This window comes from Sylvia atricapilla, chromosome 2, assembly GCF_009819655.1.
Source record: "Sylvia atricapilla isolate bSylAtr1 chromosome 2, bSylAtr1.pri, whole genome shotgun sequence".
NCBI lineage: Eukaryota > Metazoa > Chordata > Aves > Passeriformes > Sylviidae > Sylvia > Sylvia atricapilla.
In genome coordinates, this window is record NC_089141.1 from 84448300 (window position 1) to 84472721 (window position 24422).

Genomic DNA, 24422 nt, shown 5'->3' on the forward strand with positions numbered 1-24422 from the left:
CATAAATCCTGCTTCTTCTAGTATGCAGAAAGGAAAGAAGGAGGACTGTACCAGAAATACTGAATTCTTTCTTCTACAAACCCTGTAAACCAGTTATGCTCAAGTGAAATAGCTTCTACGGGGTAGTGGGGACAGTTTCCATTGCCACAAGTAAGCAAACTTAGTGAAAAACACTCTATAACCCGTGGCTAAAAGTTATCATGAATACTTTTACAAATACTATGGGTTTCTTTGTTATACAAACCACATGATTTTAGGTCATAACAGTATAGTTGAATTTAAAATACTCTTATTTTTTTATAAAATCACAAACTGGATTTTCAGGTTTACCAATGTAAAAATATTGTGGAAGAGATTATTTAAATATATGTAAAAAAATCAAGTATAGCATTGTTCATGGTTGCAAATAAGTGTCACAAATGCAAACAAATGATAATTTTTTTTTTTTTTTGGTGTAGGTCTCTTTCCCATCAAAATATGTACTAAGCAACGACCAAGAAAATCACAAGTAACCCACATCATGAGGAAATAGATACTATCACAAAGTGTGTAACACATTTCAAGCTGGGCATATACAAGAGTAATTCCTGGGTATTGAAAAAATTATGACATATTACAGATTAGAGGGTTTACAACCAAAAGTAAGAACTGTAAAAACTCTGAGCTCATTACTGACCTTTAATATTCAATCATAGTCTGAAGGTTTTTTTAGAATATACTATTGGGGCAGTGCATGCAATTCCCTACCAACAAACACTGTTCCAGTCCTCTTGGGCTATTAATACAGACATTGCCAACAAGCAAGTTTATTGTCAAACAAAATATATTGTTTGCAAACTTCAGCAAATTCAATTAATTTCTCAATTTTTCTTTCCTTCAGTTTCTGACTTAGATCAGACATAGGGAGATTGCTACTACAAGGATCTTGCTCTCTGAATATACTCACTTGAATGGTTTTTCTTCTTAACCATCAAAAATTATGCAGCAATTAATTGCTGTCAGAAGTCACTTGAAGTCTGTATGTCATCACCACTGACAAAAGTTCCTTTGGCTCCATCCATGATCTTGTAATCCCTTTGCAATTTTCCTGCAAAAAATTAAAGTTTTCATTTCCAAAACATTTTTTAAGGAAAGGCTAATCCTAATAAAAAGACTATTACTTTACCAGAGTACTCAAGAAAAAGCAGGGTTATTACATCTTGATATTTATAATCTTCATATTCTCTTATTCCTCTCTGCATAAGAGAAGAATTTTTAGTACAAATTGCTCAAGAATCTTCTGCTTTTACTGTTTAGGTGAGCACCTCTTAATGGCTTCTTTATTACGTTACATGGAAATGCATCATTACTGCAACTAAAGAATTACATCTCAGGACATGGGCCTCTGCACAGCATATCCACTCCAAAAGAACTCCTTTTATCTGTATTTAGTTTATCTAATATATGCTTCTTATCCTCTAGATGACAGGGTTTTAGTTTATAGACCAAGATCACATATCTCAACTGCTTTGTGATCATCTTCTAGGAAAAAAAAATCAATACAACAGTATGATTGCAAAACAACAAATCTCTTTCTCATCTTCTGGGATATTGAAAATTATCATCTTCTCTCATCTGGGAAAAGTTTACAATATGCCTTTGCTAACTGCATAATGTGGCAATGGTTAATATCATTATGTCTGCTCCTACATTCTTTATTACTTGCAGCAGCAAGCAGTCCCATTAACACTGGTGACTGCCGATATGACTTCTGTGGCTGACTGCCAAATAAGGAATGAAGACCCTGGACCTCCAAATTAAAATCAGTACTGTACTGAAAAATATTCTTACTCTTGTGGAAGATAATCCTAAAATTTATATTGCACATATCTATTTACACTTTAATTTTTAAAATATTATTCATGAAACTATTTTTAGGGGCTTTTTAAAGCCACCTGTTCCTAAAACGCAACACAGTTGCTTTATTTCAGTATTAGGAGCATTTGTATGGTTGTGCTGTCTTTTGCATGTATGTTAATGTTGAGCAGTCAGCTTATCACAAAAAAAATTGCATAGAGGAATATATGTACAAGTTTATGCTTAACCCATTATTGTGACCAACATGCCTTTGCTTGCAAAAAATAAACTAGAGACCTAATCAATTCTTTTTTGAAGACAGCAAAAGGACAGATCTAGGTGTGGATTCTGAAAAGCACTTTAAGGAAACTTCCTAGTTAATCCAGATCATTTGACAGATTAGATTTTATGGTATAAAGATGTCACAACGCATTTGATGTGTAAGGCAAGTTTTGGACTCCTATCACTTGAGAAAATAAGACAGAAAAGGTCTTCCCCACCAGGTCTGCAATACAAGCTGCAGGGCACATCCTTTTCACTTTACTGGAGCAAGGGCTCTGCTACAATAACACACAGAGAAAGATGGAATAATAAGAAAAAGTTACTGTCCAATTTACTTCTGATATCCTCCATGGAAGGAAAAGGTGAGTGCCTCATCTCCCATCACAGACTGTCTGCTGAAATAGCACCTGGAGAGAAGGAAGGGCATTAATAGTGATTCCAACGCTACCATCTCATTATACTTCATGTATACTGCCAAGTCCCACGTTAGCTATGGAAGAAGCCTCTCCAGTTTCAAGCAGCTGTTTCTACAATATCTTTTTCAATCCTTGGTGGCTTGTCTTAAAGTGGCTGAAAAAGGAGATTTCCCCTCCAGAAGGACCCTCCCGGAATAGTAGTACACTACTTATCAGGAACTTACACCTAGATCGTACTTCATCAATTCCTCAAATACCTATATTAAAAGTCTTAATTCTGTGATTCTGCTGATTATTACACCCAATTATGTGCATTAATATTCTTGCTTTTACTCTCAGGCAATATTTTACATTTGTTTTATTTCCTTCTGGTCTTAATGAATTTTCTAAATCTTTCTAGAGTTAGCTGAGAGGGAAATTATAATACATAGATATTTCATACACTTCTACTATTCCATCTTGTTCTTGATTGACACTCAAAGTTCTTGGCATAAAATTTATCAAGTACTGTAGTATTGTGGACATTAAGCAAATACACAAAACGAATGTAAATCACTTACACAGACATCTCCAGATTCAGGTCTCTGCTCTGTTTTAGGAGAGCCTTTTCTAACAGGCTATTTTATTCATCTCTGTATCACTACACCACACAAACCTGATATATTCTTTCCATTTAAGCTTTTAAAATGTAGCACAGACTGCCAATGTTTCAGTTATTATTTTAACTGCATGGGGGTTTTTAAATGAAAACAATCCCAAACTATCTAGCATAAACAAGTAACTAAGTAGTGTTTAAGGGAATTGAACAACCTGGTCAAGTGGAAGGTTAGAACTAGATGGTCTTCAATGCCCCTTCCAACCCAAACCATTCTAGGATTCCAGGATTCTGTAAGTCTGAAACAACCTCAGTGCTTCCCATGCAGCAAAAAAAAAAAGTATAACAAGAACTTGGATGGGGAGAAAAGTAATGAATTATATTAGTTACTGTATATGAATTATATATCTTGAATTCTCAAAAATGAAAAATAACCAAGCAGAAGAAACATGTTCATTGCCATGCAAAAGCCACATAGATTTAATTAAGAAAAACTTAGCTTAAAACAGTCTGAAAATCTTAAACAAACTTGACTCACTTACTTCATTTTTAGTCTTTAAACTCATTGTACCCTAGGAATGTGAAAAAGTCACATAAGGCCAACCAGGATATCCAAACCAAAGCAACAAAACACCAAGATAAAATCCTCCACAAAACCAGGAAAAAATTAAAAGGAACATCAAGCAAGATAGGAATTGAATTCCTAATCTAGCTTGTAGAAGATTAGTCTTCATTTGTTATTTAGCTAGAGTTTTACTACTTAGAATGGAATTTTATCACCCCGAAAAGGGAGTAATGCAAATAGAAAAAGCACCATAATTGTTAGTACTAGTGTGCTGACTACATGGATTGTTTCCTCTTTTCTTTGTAACTACCAAAACCAGAAAAATGTGTTATGGTAATTAGAAGTAAATGAAACTGTTCCAAACAACACAATGTTTCTTTCAACAAAGTTAGGAGCTACACTGTACTCAGATGAAAGAGGAGTAGATACAGTTCTATCAGAGGAATGAGGACTCCCTGTACTTGCTATCAAGGACTGGCAGTAGCTACAAAATAACTGTCTTGTGCTCTCTTCCTAAGGGCACCAGAACCAGCTCGCTGATCTGAGGAAATTTGTCTCATATTATTGGGATCCATTTTTAATGCTTAGAGGAGCCTTTGATAGCAAAGATTAGTCGAGTGCCAAAGATAATAATCTCAGTGAACAAATTAAACTTGGAAGTACATAATCATATCAAAAGCAAGTCATGAACTGAGACTTCTTCCCTCCTCAACTGGCAATATTTTTTTAATGCATGCTGCCATCAATCTATCAAAAGCGCATGATGCAACAAGCATGCAGCTACCAAATAGGAAATTCAGCTGAAACTGCCAGGAGTAGGTCTATGTTGTGGAAGTTCCATTCCATTAATTGTTAAAAAGAAAGCTGGGCTTGCTCCTCCTCAAGATTATGAGTACCTGAAGACTAAGAGAATGCATTTATATTTCTTGTAAAAACATGGGGACATATAGAGTAAAAACTACTCTGAAAAATAGAAGAAAGACCAGATAGTTAAGACTTTTTATGTAAAAAATATGAAAATATTTACATCTACACTTTGTACAAAATAGTGACAAGCTGAGAATTTCTGTAGCATTATTTGCATTACTGTTTTAAGAACTTTTAACTACAGCATCCCAGGACAACTAGTTGCTGTTGATTAGTTTGATACAATCCAATAAAACAAAATAAAATAAAAAAAGAGCATCATCAAAAGGTTGTGGTCCTGAATCTTGTTGTAAGTTTCTTGCAACTTTCTTGCAACTTTCTTGCATGAATGTAATTCCATGGAATTCAGTTGATATTTCAACAAGAAGTATCAGAGTTCATGCTTTTATTTTTATTTCCCACCAAGTGTTTGGAACTTAAATGTTGTGAAAACACCTAGCCTTCCAGGGACTAGTCCAGACACCCATCAGGAGACCAATGATGGGAATGCTGAAGTCATTATATTTTTAATGTAGAGCTTAACTGATGTGAATTTGTACAACTCTGATGTTGAAGCTCTTGAAGTTCCCTAAATAAACATTATATTACTGAGACTAAAGATTTTTTCAAAAATTTTTAAAACTATCTCACAGTCAGTATAAGCCCTTTTTGTCCTAAGATTGTCAGCTTCTAAATTTTATTTTAAAAGGAAATGTAGTCTTCATCATATACTTCTCTGAAGGACAGATAAGTGAATCTCTTTGTATTATTTACTTACTGAGATTTATTTCTACCTATTTCAATATCCATTGTCTCAATTTTCCCTGAAAGACAGAAGATAGCCATGGTAACTGCAGGTTTAAAACTAAAAACTGTAAACATCTCCAGGGAAGAAAAGCCTAATTTTAAGGTAATTCAAAAGTAGAGAACAGTGCTGCTTGTGGTATTCCTGTGCTGCTTGAGTTGGCAAGGCCAGTGGACTAGAGTCTACTGATGTGCTCTGAAACTGATGAGTATTTAAGAGACGCTGGAATCCCCAATGAGAAAGTTGCAAAAGGGAAGTCCAGTCATTCTGAGGGCAAGAGATGGGGCCTGGATATTAGATCAACTCATAACTCCTGCATCTGGCTGTATGGGAAGGAAGTATGTGGGACTGGATAATCCATTGGAAAGTTTTGAAGATACATACTCTTCTGGGATCCTGGTGTCAGTCTGTCAGTTGTTTACACAAGGAGAATCTAGTCTGTGTTGGATTGGGAAACTAGAGTAGGGTGGCTACAACAACCCCTGGGTTTTAGTGTGGCTCAGCCATTACCACAGACCTACCCGTGGAGTGGACCACTGAAGCAGGTCACTAAAGCCTGCCAGGAATGACCACACTCAGCACTGGCTCAGGGAGCTGCATCTAGGGATGACAAAAGGACTTGCTCTAGCAACAGCAGCCCAGCAATTGCAACAGTCCCTGTGTTTGCTCACCATAGCCAGGGGGGAACAATAATTAAAACCTGCTGTTTCCACAGGAGTCCAAACTGCTTCTGCAGTCAGAGGGATGGGAGGGATGGGGAGGTGCTTTTCCTGGCTGGTAAAGAAAAAGCCAGACTGATGGATCAAACCTTCTGGTACCACTGTTTTGGTGCCCATTCAATGACACCTGACAATGCTGGCACTTCCACCTCCTAATTTCAGGCATTATTCCATTCTGCATCAAGGCAGTAAATCAGCACAACTAGTCCAGCTACTGTTATAAAAAGGACAGCACACACCCACTTCTTCAATCTAACAACAAAACCAAACCAGTCACTACTCAGAGCTGTTGCTTCCATTATGTACTAACATGGCATTGACTTTAATGATAGTATTTTTCTTGCATGGCAAATTTTCTGGTTTTCACTTACCAGTGCCAGAAAAATAGATTGTCTCTAAGAAGCTGGCTTAATTTCTTCCCATGAAAGCAGAGATGTCCTCCCCAGACCCCTCATCCTTACTTATGAGAGAACAGAATATCAACAATTTACTAGTTAAACAAGACACCTCATTCTCAGACCTGTGCTATAATCAAATCAACTCTGCTTCTTTTAGCTCTCTCTTTTACATATCCAAATAATACCCAAATCTGTAATATTTTATCTTCAACACATCTATGAAATAGAGAAGTATTGTTGTCTCAAAGATAAGAAAACTATGTAAGACACCAAGACTACATAGATTAATTAATGCATGAAGCAGGACAGGGACCATTCTCTGGTGCTGTGGCCAAATAATGTGAAATAGTTCCTACATGTTGTTAAACTCTCTTTTGGCGAAATCAAAATTAAAAAAAAAAAAAAAAAAAAAAAAGTCATACTGCCATTTGGGAACCGTCTATAGCACTTCAGGTAGTACCTAAGAAAATGGAGGTTGGTACAGGCTAAAATCATTCCAGAGGGTGCAGAGAACTAGTAGGTGATAAAGCACTTGTATAAATGACTAATCACCCAGATTTTCACTATAGATCAAGACAGGCATCAGTATAAATGAGCGAAGAGAGATGAGCATCTTCAGGAAAGTGACCCACCTCATCCTAAACCAGGCTATTCCAGAGGATAGTTAATCTCACTGTCTCATTCTGTTGGCTATACAGGCTACCTACACAACTAATTTAGACATCTTGTGTAACAGCTGAACAGACTAAATTTAGTGACATGATAGTGTCTGAGCGTATAGGAGATGTACAGCAGTGTAAATCCAAACTTTGTTGGTTATCTGACTAATTAGCCTTAGTACTATACTGCATTTCACCCCAATTAGCTGCAGGAAGCACAATACAAAAACATACTTTCCTATCAAAGCGCTCTGTCCCCAGCTGTGTTCTGGTGATATCCAGTTCTGACTCTAACTGAGCTGCTCTGTTTCTGAGGTGAGTAAAATCATGATTCTGCACAGCACTGTGAAGTCCATACACAGTAACTAGATAGCAACTGTAATTCTCCAAGGATGTGCAATTAATCAAAATTAAAAGGGCAGCCATATCATGCAACTGAGATTAAGAACACTTTTTGGAGCAAAATATAACACTCTGAAGAAGAGTCTATTATGGGTTAACTGATAAATCCCAAGCAGGTTTTTGGTATCTTCTGCTATTAATGTAATCAAGGTACATTGGTCATTTGAAAATGTAGCTAGATATGAAACCACCTCTGTTTAAATACACTCGGAAAGAATGAGAAAAACTGCAATACTCTTCTGGTCATTTACTCACAGATTATTTTCTACTAAAGCAAGCTGCTGTTCCTTGAGAAACTGAATTTCAGAGTCTTTTTCTTGCTTTGCTCTCTGTGACTGAAATTTGTTCTCACAATTGGACACAAGCAAAGATTCCAGGTTTTTCATAGATGCTTTTTCATTTCCCAGTTGTTTTCTCAGCAGCTCTGTTTCAGAATGGTTTGACTCACACTTGCTCTGCAGATAAACAAAGACTTTAAAGTTCCAGGTGTATGTCTACCAAGCTTTCTGGCATTTTAGTGGGGTAATCCTTTAAAAAAAAGGATAAAAATAAAAAAGGAAGTCTTGGATCAATGACAGAATTTTTCACTCCAAGATGGATGATTAGTTTTCTATCTTCCCAGTCAAAATCCTCCGTCAGATTTATAAAATCATCCAATGTATATATCTTAATATAAATGTACTCAATACAAATGACAAAATGCTATGAAATATATGGATCAATGGATTTTGTAGATAGAATCATTAATGAAGAGGAAGGAAGGAAGTTTCACATTTTGTTGAGGCAAGAAGCTATTGATTAACTGTTTGCATGCAGGAAATGACATGTGGAGATTAGTTTTATACCAGCATCACCAGCAAAGTGAGATTACACTTATTTTACTTAGAGGAGCATGAAGAATAAACTGGGAGGGAAAGGAAAACGAATAAAATCCAAACAAAGATATTAAATATCTACATATCTTTGAGGAACCAAAAAAAGAATACCCAAAAAATCTAGTACATTCCACTGCAAAGGGAACAATGGACATACTTGAGACATAGCTGCACACACATTAAAATAATAATTCCAGAGACTGAGAATCAGGAAAATCAGCTGCAGAGACAAAGAAAACTGCCTGTTTTAATCTTAGCATAAGTAAGCTGGATGCTATTTTCCCTTCATCTTTTCATGTATGCATTATAGCCTGATTAATTGGGTCTGTTTGGGGTGCAGCAAAACTTCTATCTGTATTTTACTCAAGCCTAGTTTACATTAAGCACAATAATGCTCAGCAAAAGGTCATGGGAAAGCTATGAACTGAGACATCTTAACAAACTCTCCACCTCTCCAGCACATTTCTCAGAAATTTCAGAAGATAACCATTTGTGTGTTCAAAGGAGGAAGATACTGGAAGAACTCATATCATAGGCCAACAGAAGGGGAAAAAAAATAAAAGCATGAAAAAATTATTTGTTGTTTATCAAAACAAAAATAATTTCTTTTCTTTTACGAAACTAAACTGAAAAGTTTCTTCATTCTGAAAGATCCCATTTTCTATGAACTGTCATGCAAAAACCTAATTCCTTTGCAGAGAAACAGTTTTGATAGTCTACATTTGTATTTCAGAACAAAAGAATACTGAAAACTGTAGACAGAAGATACACGAAAATAAACAGTATTAGAAACACTGAAAGAACAATATTATTCAGAATCAGGTTTCATTTCCACTTCTGAATATAAATATGCTGCAATCTAATAATGCAGATTCTGTACTGGAATACTGTGTAAAATAAGAGCCTTATCTGGAAGTTATACATGGCTAATGAAAGACTACTGGTTGAAAGATACAGAAAAATTAGTGAAAATTTTCTGACTTCCGACTTTTCTCTAATTCTCCAACTGCATTTTTGCCGTTTTCTTTCCTGAAATTGTTGCTGTTCACCGCAGTCCCAGCAATCCTCTTCACAGAAGGATTCAGGGAGGCTTAGCCATATTAGATCTCGTAAAAGTTTCAGATAAATGTCATATGCTGGAACTCTTCCCTGTCAAAAGAATCATAGAGGATTTCACAAGGATACAAAAGACATCACACACATTAGGCTGGAATGCATAACCAACTGGCAAACAGCAGCTTTGCACATTGTGCTTCCAAAAGGCATAAAGGTTTAAAGAGACTGCTGGAAGCCTATAAAGAACAAGAAATTACCTTAGCTGGAGCAGAGGATGGACAGGTCAGTAATAGAATCATACTGAAAATACTTGAATAATTGGAGTGTGTATTAACAACTTTTCGAAGTTTATCCAAACTGAATTTTAAAAAATGTTTGTATCCCACATTAATTTTATAGTTTTTTGTAAAACTCAAGGTCAACAAAAACTGATTTCTAAGGGAAATTAAGGAAAGATTAAAGATATTGATCCTTCCTAAAATAGTCAGTCATTTTAAAGTCCACACCAAGTATTGCTAATAAACAGCTCCAGCTATTCTTCTTACCTAGTGACGAGATGTAAAATCTAAGATGCCTTTCTTCAAAAGAACAGTAATTTTAAGCCTTGACTTATGAGTGATCATAGTGAAGCCCTGCAAAGCAGTGAGGCAGTGTCCTTTTTAAAGAGGGTGCAAGTCATTCCCCTTGAGGAATAAGTCCCTGAGATATGCCAAATTGAACATTCAAAAAATTGAAAAAGTGATCATTCATGATCCTAAAGTGTATTTGGATCCCCTAAGCATAACATTAACTTAATCTTATTTTTCTAATGTATTTCACATACACTTTCTACCTTCTCTGCTGTGGAAATTAAATGCTAATTTAATCATTCTTTGATTTGCATCTAGTTTAACGCAAAGTTCTGGTGTAGATGTGACATTTGCAAGTACAGAGACTCTCCTAATGTATGTTTTGAGGTCCTCTGCCCATTTTCACAAGACAGTTGCTTAAGACAGAAATAGGAGACTTGTATGCTGCCTCTGTTGTTAAATTCTACAGTAAAGCAATATAAAACTCTACTAAAAAAATTAAAACAGTTTCCAAACTCCTACAAAATATCCCTATGTAATTGTGGCAAATTTTAAGAGGAAGCAGTAATTTATTCTACAGTAAACTTTAAAGTTATTTCTTTAAATATCTCCTGTATATAAAAGCTAGAAGAGTTCTCGCTTCTGACACTGAAATTAGCTACTGGCATTTTAAACTCTATTCCTAGAATTCTACTCCTTTTGCAGAGTTAATAAAGTTGAAAATTCTACTATGGACCACATTTTATTTTCAGATGAGACCCTCTTAGTTTAGCCATAAAATTTGGTTTTGTATGTAGGTGATCTGTGAATGCTGAGATTCTGGAGTCATATTCATACTGCTGTCACCTGTAAATAAATTCAGGCACGACTAAGAGATAAGGAGGTCACATTAAATTGGAGTCCACAAGGCAGCAGCGGCAGGTCTGATTAAAAGCATTAAGAATTTTATACATTTAAAATTAACATAACCTAGGTTTTTCCTTTTTGAAAAATGCTTGGACTTTGCCCAGTGATATTCCTGGTCAGCCACTTTCAACTCCTTAAGTTTCAGCAGGTGGCAGAATGAATATAGGAGGTTAACAGAGCAAAGTGAGAGGTAAGGCACTGTGATTTGCTTGAAGGACTTACCAGAAATGACATCCAAAGAGATTATTTTATGGGAGCACATCATGTTTATTCTAGCTCTGTCTCACCAAAAAAAAGCACAAGGAACACAGAGCACTGCTGAGAACATTAGAATGTTTGAATACAAACTTCTGTGTTTCAGATATTTGCCTTACATGCAACTGTATGAACCCTGAATATGACATTTGGAATTCTGACCAAACATGTTGACATAGTGTTCATGAAGAAGCTTGTTTATTCCTATACTTAATAGCAGTCATGAGGGAAGGAACTCAAGGATGATATGACTGCTATTTTTAGGTTTCTTGGACAAACTAGAACCATGTACCAGTTTCATTATATCTTAAAGGAATGCAAAAACCTGCCACTCCACACTCCTGTGATATTTTGTTATTGCTGTGTTCACATCCACTTTCTGATCAGCAACAGTTGGGTTCCTCTAGAGTATCTAATGTTCTTGAGTAGCCCTCAGCAGCTTATGTGATGTTCAGGAAGCAGAAATTATCTGCAACAAAAATGGGAGAACTCCCAAGCCATGTTTATATTCTCACGATATATTTCCAAAGAAAGATATGAATTTTTCTTTAAGTTCTTCAGATTTTCAAGTGGGAAGAGGCTCTTTGGGACATCTAAAACAGCGGAAAGAAGGCTAAGAAGCTCAAAGCAAGAAGACCAGGGACAGGAACATGACACAGGTGACACAGTACTTGATATGATTCAGGTATGTGGAGTTGTGTGATTCTGAACCATGAGAGCATCTAATTCTTTTGTTTTCCTTGAATTTATTTTTTTAAGATTTTTTCCTCATGTGTGACTAGTGGAATTTTGATCATATTATTATATAAAGTAAAACGTATACAGTTCAGGGTGGAAAATCTCCCTAAAATAGAATTGGCATTAAACATAATTTTAAAATATTACCAGACCATTTCAAGGGTGAACTCTGGAAAGAATGATTTCAACTCACTTGCTCCATCTGTGTTTCAAGGGACTCTATTTTCCCTTTCCAACTGTGGCTCTGAGACTGCACTGCTCAGTGCCAGTGTAACAGGAAAAGCCTGTTTCTGCTTCACGGCATTTTGCTTCCCAACCTTCTCCTTGTTCACAGGCTTTGTGATAATTCTCCAAGAGCTCACAGTTCTCTCTCCAAACCCACAAAGCTTGTTTATTTAATAATTTACAGTAAGCTTCAAAAAAACAGGGATATTTATAGACCTACAGATATGGTATTGGATATACTCTTTCCACTGAAAATTTTGCCATTTAGTGAAAACATTGAGAGACTTCTCAAGAACCAGAGTTTTGTTCAAGATGAGTACATTTTAATGATCAATAGACATTTGTTAAGAATGGCTAGGTTAACATTAGACATATAAGGTATAGCAATAAAGTGCAGTAATATTTCTTTTTTACTTTAATTCCATTAAATAATAAAGACAAAAGAGTTCCAAGTCTCTGTATTATTCCCTGTCTGCTTTTTTAAGTTTAATATACACGCGTGTGTTTGTATATTTATAACCACAATGAAATATTCTACCTTAATTTTGTGCTGCAAAAAAAGCCATGAAAATATGTTCAAACTACTAAAACCAAACTAAGGGAATGCAAATGAGTTTTGTTTAGGAAGCACATTCTTCTATGGAGACACCTAAAATTTTCATTTTTAGTTAAAAAGCAACAGTTTTAGTTTGTACACTCACTTTAGACTTCAGCACATACTTCAGCCTGAAACTATCTCTGTTTGAATCCTGAGCTTTCAAATTCATATCATCATGCTCAGTTTGGTACTTTGCTAGTTTTTTATATAGTACCTATGAAGAAAGGTGCTTTTCCATAAGGTTTACTTATGGAAAAAGGTTTTATAAGGTTTGCTTGTACCTTAAAGAAAAAAAGGATAAGTGTGTATCAAAGGTCTAGTGCTTTATTAGCTAGTTTTTAAAGGCTATATGAAATGTAAATTATGTGCATTTTTATAAACCAAATTTTTCTTTTGTGAAAAATGTGTTTTTTACTTATAAATAATGCTAAGTCTTCTTCGAAGGAAGAAAAATGTCTGTAAAGGAATGTAGCAGTCAAAAAGAAAAAAAAACAGATGGTTTATTTAGCAGCTAGATTGTCATAAAAAGGCCTGTCCCATTTAACAGGCAGAGCTCAATCAGTTCCATCTCTTTTTACATTGCAGTTTTTTAAAAGCCTATATTTTAGGAAGTAGAAGATTGATAAAAAATTAAGTAATTTAATTATTATGGAATTGCTTGCATGATAATTAATTAAGTGGTTATCACCCAATCAGGAAAATTAAAGCCACAAGTATTAAGACAACAGACACAGAACTTCTGAGAATTACTGCTTGAGAAAGTGAACAGAAGAAGGAAATAGAACTGCAGTAAGACTGTCTTGAACTGCACAGTTCAGAAATTTTTCTGTGCAAATTAGTAGGAGAACTCAGCTGGATGATCAGAACAGGTCAAACCTACTGTTGTCGGAGTCAACATGAGCTTTTACTGTTGCCCTTAAACTGCAGCAGAACTAGACCAGCACAGAGCACTGCTGTAGGTACCAGTACAGGATAGATGTGATAACCCAACAGATCCTTTCCCTATTTAGCTTTTGGGACTATTTGAATATTAGAACACACCTTAATTGCCAGGCTTTCCTGAAAACTAGCAATCTTCTTAATCCTCTCTCCTCCTTCTTCCACACAGTCTTGCAAAGATGACTTCTCCACATTGAGCTGTGCAATGGTAGCTTTCAAAGTACAGATCTTCTCTTGTTGTACAAGACTTTATCTTGAAAAGTTGCCTGGATGCAATCAGAAACATCTCAATTTTTATTAATTCAAGCCATTTGAAATTAAAATTCTTTTAATACACTTCTAAAGCAAAAAGCACAAGGCAAAAGTTGCCCTTCAAGAAAGCACTGAAGCACGCACCTTTTAAAATATAGTAATAATAATCTATAAATCCTATTTATGGAACTGGATACTTCTTCAGATCAGGGCCTTAAATGACATGGCTCAGAACAAATCTGTTTTTCAAGAGCAAATATTTAGATCATTAAAAATAACTTTCTTTGGAATTATAACAAAAGTTTAAACAGAATTACTATAGACAGAAGCAACATGTAGACCGCAGTATGTAATTATAGATGAAGTAAGAGACTGTTTTCCTGATATTACCGAGGAGGTAATAAACTGGGAGGAGTGGCTGATACACCAGAGGGTCATGCTGCCATCCAGAGGGACCCTCACCAGCTGCAGAAATGGGCTGAGAACAACCTCATGAAGTTCAACAAAGAGAATTCCTGAACCTCGGGAGGAACAACCCCTGGCACCAGTGCACCTTGAGGGCCACCCAGCTGGAGAGCAGCTGGGCAGGAAAGCTGGAGGTCCTGATGTGCATCATGTTGAACATGAGCCACCAATGTGCCCTCGCTGTAAAGAAGCCAAGCAATATCTTGCTCTGCATTAGGGAAAGTATCACCACTCTACAGCTGTAGTTTTGGAAGAACATATTCCTTGGCATTACAGGAATAATAATCCTTGCATCCATTTCCTTTACTCCCATAATATAAAAAAGGTGCAACACACAGTACAAGATATATTCTGCAATATACGATAAAGCATGCTTTCCTGATTTCCACCATCAATATTTTATGGTGCTGAGAAGTGCTGCCACTGCCTTAGTGAATCACAAATATAACTGATATGCTCAGACACTGCACACTGCTACCAGCACATGCTGTTCAGCTGACAGCATGTGCTGTCACTGAAACTTACACTTGCCAGAGCTCTGCCACATAATTTTAAAATGCAAAAACCTGTCAATAATGAAAGAAAACAAGAGTTTTGCATTCAAAATGTTAGAGCTTTCAGAAGTATATTTATTTGCATTCAATGCCTTTTCTTTCAACCCATTAAAAAAAAAGATGACTGAAGAATATGAAAATTAGCCTCTTGAATTTTATTATAAAAATTGGATCTGTCACTCACCAGTTTTTCCATCTAAATGCATAATTTTCTCTTGGCTAAGATGCATTTCAAATTTTTTCTTCACAAGGCTTCACTGAATCCCTGAAAGCCTCAGTTCTGTCTTTTCATTCAATAAGCTGGAAAAGCAGAAGAATTAAACAGGAGAATTCAGACATTGATTTTTTTTCTTTTGGAAAGTTCACTAAAGTTGCAAATGATAGAAAAAACTGAGATTTTTCTATTTTAGACTGTTTGGAACATTTTCTTAATGTTAACTTTAATGTCAGTATATTAAATTCTGAATGATCGTGTAAAAAATTAAAGAAAAGTAAGAAGAATTCTTTGCAACAGGTGATTATAAAAAAGTCACAAAAATTATTAAAATAAAAATCATTCCCTGGGACATCCATTGGAATACCTGACCTGTTTCAAGTAATAACCAAGTTATCTGTTCAAATGTAGCAATGTTCATGATTTTCACACTGAGAGGATTCTTCCGTTCAAGAAACTAAAAAGAATTATCAGTTTGGTTTGGTGGTGTAAAGAAAAAGATCTTTTGGTAGCAGCAACTAGTTTTCAACAGTGTTCAAATCTGACAATTTATTATGAAGCAGCACTCACTGACATATGTTTTATTCCCTAAAGACTTTGATCAACTCTAGTCCTACTATGCTTCTGAACATGGCTGGGAACTCCAGTTGAACAGCTGACCACAAGCCCTACGCAAAGATTCAGTTTTATTTCCTCTCATTAAAAGGCTCCAAGACTAAGAAACGGATATTTAAAACCATCAACAAGGCATTCACTAGTTTATACGTGTTTACCTGTTTTTATAAAAAAACAATAAAAATGAAAATAAAATTATTCATATGCTATTTACCAAAACCCATCAATCCCTGTAGTTTCTAATAGGAAGCTCCTAACTCTAAAGTAAGTGAATTTTCACTGAAGATGGTTTCCACCATATCATCATATCAATAAGACAAGAACATTTACATATAAATAAGCAATGAGGAAAACAATTTCATTCCAAAATGCAGGATGGCTCACTAGCATCTTTTGTAAATTCCTTTTCCTTTGAGCCATATAACAGTTACAAAAACCAGTGAGCATAGGCTGATGTTACTAGTCAAATTAATGCAATTACATACTTTTACTTACCAAAGAGAAGCACATTCAGCTTCCTGTCAACTCAGCTCAGTTTCAGAATCCAGTAGTTTATTTGTCAATCTTTTAATCTCAGTTTCCAGAGAATCAATGGTGTCTTTCATTAGTGCCACTTTGGACATCTGTTCTAACTGTTCACTCTCTAACTATAAATATAATCAAACATTAGCAGCTGAGGGGGAAAAAAGAGCTGATTTACAGAATTTATTTCAATTTTTACTCCATTTTTAGCACAAATCTTTTGCTGAAAGTAATGTCCAAGCAGCTCATTTACTCAAGGCCTGACTCAGTTTACTGAAGATAGCTGGCAAAGACCTGAAATGTGACTTTCACTTCTTCTGAGAGTAAACCAATATCCCATTTTCTAGATCTCTGGGAATATTTTCATTTATTCATGTAAATTTTTGGTTGGTAATTATGCCCAAGGGCAAAAATGTTTGTCATTGATCAACACGAAAAGTTTTCAGTGCACAATAACATAAAAAAAAAACCCATTATGAGTGTATGAGGGTAGAAACCATGGTTTGGGACACAACATGACCAATAATGGTTTTAGGCCTCTATTAAGTTACACACCTATGCCAATAACCAGGTAGAGAAATTACTCTGAAACAGTTGCACAAAAGCACTATGTAACCAAGTTACCACCATGAAGCCTTCAGGTCTTCAGCTAAAACAAAGAATAGATCCAAAGACTTTTGCACAGTCTCCCGCAAAGCTGGTCTGAAATCTTCAGTTTAGAGAAAGCTCTATCTTTTTATTAAAATGTGTACAGTTAACATTCAAAGAACTGTCCTTTCTAAATTATTTGAAACTCTTATAAGTACAAAAATTCTCACCTCATCCCTCTCCTCCTTTACCAAATGTTTCAGTACTAATTTCTGTGTTACTTATAATCAAAGGTAGCCTCTAAAGAGCAAGCCAGTAAGCCTCTGGTATACAGTAGCTTTTTCCATACTAATGCCATAAATTTCATGTAGAGGCATCGCCCCCAAAGGGTACCAAAAGAACTGAAGACATAAGATGATGTACCTAAAACAGGGCTCCCAATACTCACTACACGTCATATGTAGGCGTGTGATTAAAGTTAATTTACTACTCAGAGCTATTTCAGCCTACAGTGTATTCTTCATATCAGATGCACTCCATTTAATATTATAATGTGTGGTATTATATTTATAAGCTTGGCAGGATTTGAGAAGGCTGAGGTGGAAAAAGAAGATAAACCGGAATGTATAACCACAAGATCTAGAAGAAAGATATACTGCAGAAATCAATGTTAATTTACTTAAAAATCAAGTTCTACCATAACTGTGAGTAAATTTATGATTTATATTAATTTTATTAATGTTTTCCTTTTCTATTTTAGTCCCATTTGTTAGCAAACAACTGCACACACAAGCAACTTAAACCATATTAAATACAACTTGCCAGAACAGTGCAATTACATTTAGCTTTGAAGCATCAGGTCTTAGTAATACACAGTCATAAGATAATTCACATCTGAATGGGTCTCTAGTCCCTGCCCAAAGCAGGGCCAGCTCTGAGGTCAGGCTGCTCAGAGCTTTGTCTAGTCCAGTCTTGAAAATCTCCAAGACTGGAGGCTGCCAGACTGTCATCATAAGAAGCAAGTATTTCCCTCTATTCAGCCTGAACCCTTCTGGTTTCAATGGATGCCTGCTGTTGCTCATCTTTCCACCAAGCACTGCAGTAAAAAGCCTGTTTACGACTTCTTGATGTCATACCTGCTGGCAGGTAGGACTTATGTCCCTCTTAAGACACTTCTACTCCAGGTGGAACAAGCCTATCCTCACCAGAGATATAAGATCTCTGTGGGTAACAGTGTCAAAAGCTTGGTACAGTCTTAAAATCACAGAATCACACAGTGGTTTTAGTTGGAAGGGACTTCAAAGACCATCTTGTTCCACACCTCCTGCAATGGGCAGGGACACCTTCCATTATATCAGGTTGCTGAGTGCTCCATCCAGATTAGTCTTGAACACTTCCAGGGATGGGGCATCCGCAACTTCTCTGGGCAACCCATTCCAGGGTCTCACCACCCTCAGAGTCACAAATTTCTAATTTGTATCTAATCTAAACCTGTTGTCTTCCAGTTTAAAAGCATTCCCCCTTGCCCTGTCACTACATGTTCTTGTGAAAACTCTCCCCAGCTCTCTTGTTGGTCCCCTTTAGGTACTGGAATGTGCCAAAACATGTCCCTAAAGTCCTTCCTTCTCCAGGCTGAAAAACCCCAGCTCTCTTAGCCTTTGTAGGAGAGGTCTCCAGCCAACTCTGATCATCTTCATGGGCTCCTCTGGACTTACTCCAACAGGTCCATATCCTTATTGTGTTGGAGACCCAGAGCTGGACACACTCCTCCAGGTGGTGTCTTACCAGAGCATAGTAGAGGGGAAAGAGTCTTGGTAAATGACATCCACTGCTCTCAGCCTGCTGTTTCCTGACAGCAATCAGGTTGGTCCTGCAGGATTAACCATGAACATCACCTGTTTTGTATCTACAATTCCATAAATAATTATTTTCCTTACATTGTGAATAGTAGTTTCAAGCTCCTCAATTCTCCGTTCCAAATAAGCCTTTTCATTAAAGGCAGTTTCTTGGGAAATCTGTATCAGATAACTGCAGCAACAAAATCACATACAGAACAAAACTCAACTCACCACAGACTTCTAAAGCAATTAATTTTCAGGACCAGAATAGAAATCCTTAGCAGTAATTTTAATTTTAATTACACTGCTAAGTAGTGTTCATGTTTAAATAACCTGTGGGATGGGGCTGCGGTGGGATGGGACAGAATCAAACCTTGTAACTGCTCCCTGAGGTTAGCACGTTCTGTAGGCATCCTTTGGAAATCTGACAGCACTGTATCCCTTTCTATCTCCATGTGTCTTAATACAGCTTGAGCTGTCACAATGCTTTTAGGAGTCCTGGGGCATTTTATAACTTCCTGACAAAGCTGGGAAATCTCCTCCTGTGCCTGTTTTTAAAAACAGGAGAATAACAGAAACATGGAATAGATAATCAATATATTACTGGGTCCTGTGGCTGGTAACGTAGAGCATCCCAGAAACTGTGTCATATCTGAGATGAAGTAATCATTTGTGCATGCATTCTTTGATTCAGCAAAGCATTTTTAACTCAGGACAGCACTTACAAACTTATATTGAACTGACAGATTCAAATTACAGAATTTCCATTAACTTTTCTTTTTTCTATGTTTTTAAACAGATACTTTGCTTTCTTCCTTTTTTTCATACAAAGCCAAAAGTATAATTTTTTCTTGTACATTACCCTGTTATTTCAGTTAATCACACAAATATAAGTAAAATTACCTGTTCATAAAGATTGAGAATTTAGTCTCTCTCAGCTGTTAAGACTTGGAAGTTACCCTGAATTTCTGCCATAATGTTCATTTATTTTCCAGGTTGACTCACGTTCTTCACATTCTCTCAATATTTGCAAGACTTCTGGATCAGAAACCACTCCCTAAAGAATATGGTGATACAGTGTTAAAGTAGAGAAACAAAACTTGAAACACTTTCTTATTATATCTGGTTTGAAAACTTCTATTATTGGCCCGTTCCCAAAAGAAGGGTCCCATAAGAAGGATCTTATGCATCCCTCTGTTTACAATCAATTAGTTTTTCTTCCTGGAAGTTACAGCTTTAATATTTTAACATGGGAGATATTCTAAAAAATATATTTCTCCTCTTCCAAAGTGATTTCCCAAGCTCATTTGGATGGATGATTTTTTTTTTTTTAATGCTGCCACAAGCAGAGGTTCACTTGAGAATGTGTCTCTTAATACTTTCAACAAATTCTCAGTCTTACATTTATAGCAATCTCTGTCCTTTTCCAGTGACTTAATAAAGGCATCATGCCTTGAAGTTGACTCCCTTGCTTTATTTCAGATTCTGTTTGTAACATAACCTGTATCAGCATAAATGAGAGAATGCATGGACCTAAATAAAACTTTTGTAATTAGTGATACTTCAATATAAATACACTCTTCAAAATGAAGACAAAACAGACATTTAATTAAAATAAATATCCATATAACACTTTAAAGTAACTTCTGAATGCCCGTATTTTCTCTTTTTGTTATACTGCAAATATGCCTGAATGTCATTCTAATATGGATCTAACAAGGAAGAAAGGGACATAAATATTAATTAACATGAAATATATCTGTTCAAAACTAAGAGTAGATTTGTACTGGAATATATAATGAATTTTTAAATATGATAGAAAGTAGGCCACCATGTTTGTTTAAGGTCCACGAAAGGTGAACTTTTTCCATGAAAATAAAGTGCTGTGTAAGTATTATTGAAATCCAGAAAGTAATGTAATAGCCTAAAAAAGATTCTGAAGATAAACTGCAATTCTGGAATTCAAATTTGCACCTCAAATCCCATTTGTTTAAGAGTAAGCTACTGCAATTTTGAGTCACTACAAAAAGTAATTTCTAGAAGGAGATTCTTACAATAGATTTTGCCATTCATACTAAAATTAACCATGTCCTAGGAGTACCTCTGATGATAAAGACAGCCTAGACATCACTGTTGACATATCAATTAGATTAGGTGAATCCCATCATAATATACTGTTCTCTCTGAAAGAGGCACTTTGAAGTTCTGCAGTTATATGCATTTCTCTAGTCCTAGGGAAGGGAACAGATCAGAGCAATCAAGCAATTGGCACCCTCAGTACCTCACTGAGCATTGAGGACTCAAATTTACACACAGAATTTACACACAGTGTTTGCTCACTCACAATATTACTTTTACCAACTAGTGAAAGAGCACTTTTTGGAAAACATGATAATATATTTATATATCCTAAAATATATACTTGTGCTACACTTGCCATGTAGTGGTAAGAATTTACTGCTGTGACACATTTCACCACTGATTTGAAAAGAAATATGGAAGACCCAGGGAAATACCGGCCACTAACTCTTGCCTCAGTACCTACCAAGATCATGGAGCAGATCCCCCTGGAAACTATCCTACGGCACACAGAAAATAAGGGAGGTAATTAGTGGCAGTCAGCACAATTTCACCATGGCAAATCATGCCTGACAAATTTGGTGGCCTTCCACCAGGGGGTTACAGCAGAGGTGTTAAGTAAGTGGTGAGGAAAAAGCAACTGCAATCATCTGCCCGGGCTTGTGCAAGACATTTGACACTGTCCTGCACAATGTCCTTGTCTCTAATCACGAGAGACAGGGACTTCACAGATGGGCCATTCTGTGGATAAAGAATTAGATGGACAGTTGCACTCAAACTGGCCAATGACTCAGTGTCCAGGCGAAGACCAGTGGGGCTCTTCAAGGGCTGATACTGGGCTGGTGCTGTTTAACATCTGTCAGTGACATGGGCACAAGCTGGGAGGAGAATGGATGGAGAGCAGCCCTGGGGAGAAGGACTTAGGAACGCTGGTGGACAAGAAGTTCAACATGAGCTGGCAATGTGGCCTCGCAGCCAGAAGGCCAACCACATCCTGGGCTGCAGAAAAAGAGGCATGCCCAACAGGGCAAAGGAGGTCATTCTCCCTGTCTACTCTGCCCTCATGAGACCCCACCTGGAGTGCTGCATCCAGCTCTGGAGCCCTCAGCTCAAGTAAGACACTGATCTGTTGGAACAAGTCCAGAGGAGGGCCACTAAGCTGATCAGTGGGCTGGAGCATCCCTCCTATGAAGACAGGCTGAGAGAGCTGGGATTGCTCAGCCTGCAGAAGGCTTCAGGGAGACTCCAGTACCTAAACAGAGCTTACAAGAAGGCTGCAGAGGGACTTTTCACAAGGGAATGTAGTGATAGAGCAAGGGGGAATGACCTTAAGCTGAAGGAGGGAAGGTTTAAATTAGATAATAGGCAGGAATCCAATGTTTTCAAGAAGAATTCACTTCTTTGGAGGGTAGTGAGGCACTGGAAGAGATTGCCTAAAAAGGCTGTGGAATTCCCACATCTGGAGGTGTTCAACATTCCCACATCTGGAGGTGTTCAACAAGCTCTGGATGGAGCTCTGAGCAACCTGGTCTAGTGGAAGGTGTCCCTGTCCATGGAAGAGGAGTTGGAAGTAGGTAATCTTTGACGTCCCTTCCAATCCAAACTATTCTATGTCTCTGATTTCCTTGAGCCAGGAGTTCTGTAGGACAGCAGCCAAGCAGCTGTGATGAACACATTGACTTTTGGCTCAGTACCAGCACAACAGCTTACCTGAACAGCTTTCTAGCAAGCATGACATCTCAGCACTTTTATTTCCTTTATTCTTGCTTTCCAAGATGATCATAACATCTGTTGTCCTTATAGGTGTCCATGACTGAAATTCTAAAGGCAAAACAAAATCAGATGTTAGAAATACTCCTAAAAATCATTTTTTAAAAGATGCATTGTAAAATCCTGTACAAAATTATCAGTAAAACACTTTCCCCATTAATGCTAATATAAATATTTATGACCACTGCTTTCATAGAAACTTTAATTATTTCTCTACTTAGTTTCATTTTGGGAGGTTTTTTGAATACCTCTTATCTATGAAATTCAACTTTCTGTATCAGGTTTATGATACAGAGCACAGTTTTTCAATAAACATTACTAAAGTCAAGGAAAGGTGCTCATATTTCTTTCTGGTTTTAAGTACAAATGAACACTGAGTGACTAGTTGCTGCTACATCTTTTTGAAAAGCTTTTATGTTGGAGGAGGGAGTTAAGCCAAGGTTCTCCTCAAGTGACACAACACTCTCTCCACACCTTGGCAGATAAAAAGATGACTTTCTCAAATAATGGTTAAATCCTTCATAGCTGTTTGGGGATGGAAGCAGGAGGATGGATGATAAACTGGCACACTCAGACACACGCAATACCACAACCCATTGTTGTTTTGAATGAAATTCTTTTAAAGAATTCTTTTAAAGCACCTTTAATCCAAACCTCCCGGGCCCACACATGAAGCATAGGCCATGCCAGTGATTAATGCAAAAGCCTTAGGGAACGGCAATATGAGCAATGCTTGCAGGTCAGAAGATTTCAGAGAAAAAGCCAAGCAGCCAAGTCTTGCCAGTCCAGCCCTAGGAGAGAGACGGGTATTCTGAAACTGCCACAGCTGATCAGGTGGGACTGACAGCAAACTCAGGGAGCTCAGCTAAGCACCTCTACTCTAACGAGGCTCATCTCTTCCAGAAACAAATATCCAAGGAGACACTTTTACAGATGAAAACTCCAGCAATTGCCACACAATCTCTCAGGCCTGACAAGAACAAAACAAGTGTTAGATAAGACCGACTTAATCTTGCAAAAATAGCTTCCTTTAATTAAACCTTATCTTCTATCCAAAACCCATCTAATTTATGTATAATTTGTAAGACTATGTGCCAGTTGTATCATCCAGAATAAATATTACTCTTTGCACTACACTCTTTCCTTGACAGTGTCAAACATTAGCCTCACACATGATAAACTCCAGTCTGAACTCATGCCTGATTTTTAATGCCAGGACTAACATGTTAGTCATTGTGAAGTTAAAACATCAGAGTATTACAAGCTTTTTACAGAGTATTTACAAGCTTATTATTATTGTTGTTATTGCTATTATTATTATTTATTAAGCTTTTCTTTATTCCGCCAACAAAATCATCTGAGAGAAAATACTTTTTACGTTTTCTTATATAGGAGTTCTTATTTACGGTACCTCTGGCTGCACCTTTCTTCTTCTTGGAATAGCACAGACAGGGACAAAGCAGACTGGTGCCTTCGAAAAAAGGGATGCAAAAAGGGTAAGGAGGCCATGTGAACCCTGGGACTCCTATTGCCTGCTCATGGCAAGGATATAAACAGCCTTTGAAAGAGGCTGCTTCAGGTATTCCCAAAGTCAAGCTGAGAAACTAGACAAAATGTCCTCTCTTGCCTGCTAGCCACTAGCACAGGTTTAATATTCTGGAAACAATGCAGGGTGAAAATGGGAGTTTTTGCCAAGCAGCCACTATTAAGCACTCATGGATACAGCTTGCCTTTTCAGACATTAGGGGTGAATAACACCTCTGAAATACAATCCCCACTTA

General features: G+C 36.8%; 1 protein-coding gene across 1 annotated transcript; it reads right to left on the bottom strand.

Annotated features, from left to right (window-relative positions):
• Positions 1–5119: 5119 nt before the first annotated feature.
• Positions 5120–20359, bottom strand: TSGA10 (testis specific 10). The gene is given in 17 exon segments (XM_066340517.1): positions 5120–5189; positions 6214–6299; positions 7416–7524; positions 7839–8055; positions 12172–12217; positions 12219–12258; positions 12260–12368; positions 12905–13019; positions 13847–14010; positions 15200–15315; positions 16340–16491; positions 18892–18982; positions 19156–19340; positions 19696–19765; positions 19767–19845; positions 20096–20257; positions 20260–20359. Coding segments are annotated over 17 exon segments (1857 nt in total). The 5' UTR covers positions 20306–20359.
• Between the last annotated feature and the right edge of the window lie 4063 nt (positions 20360–24422).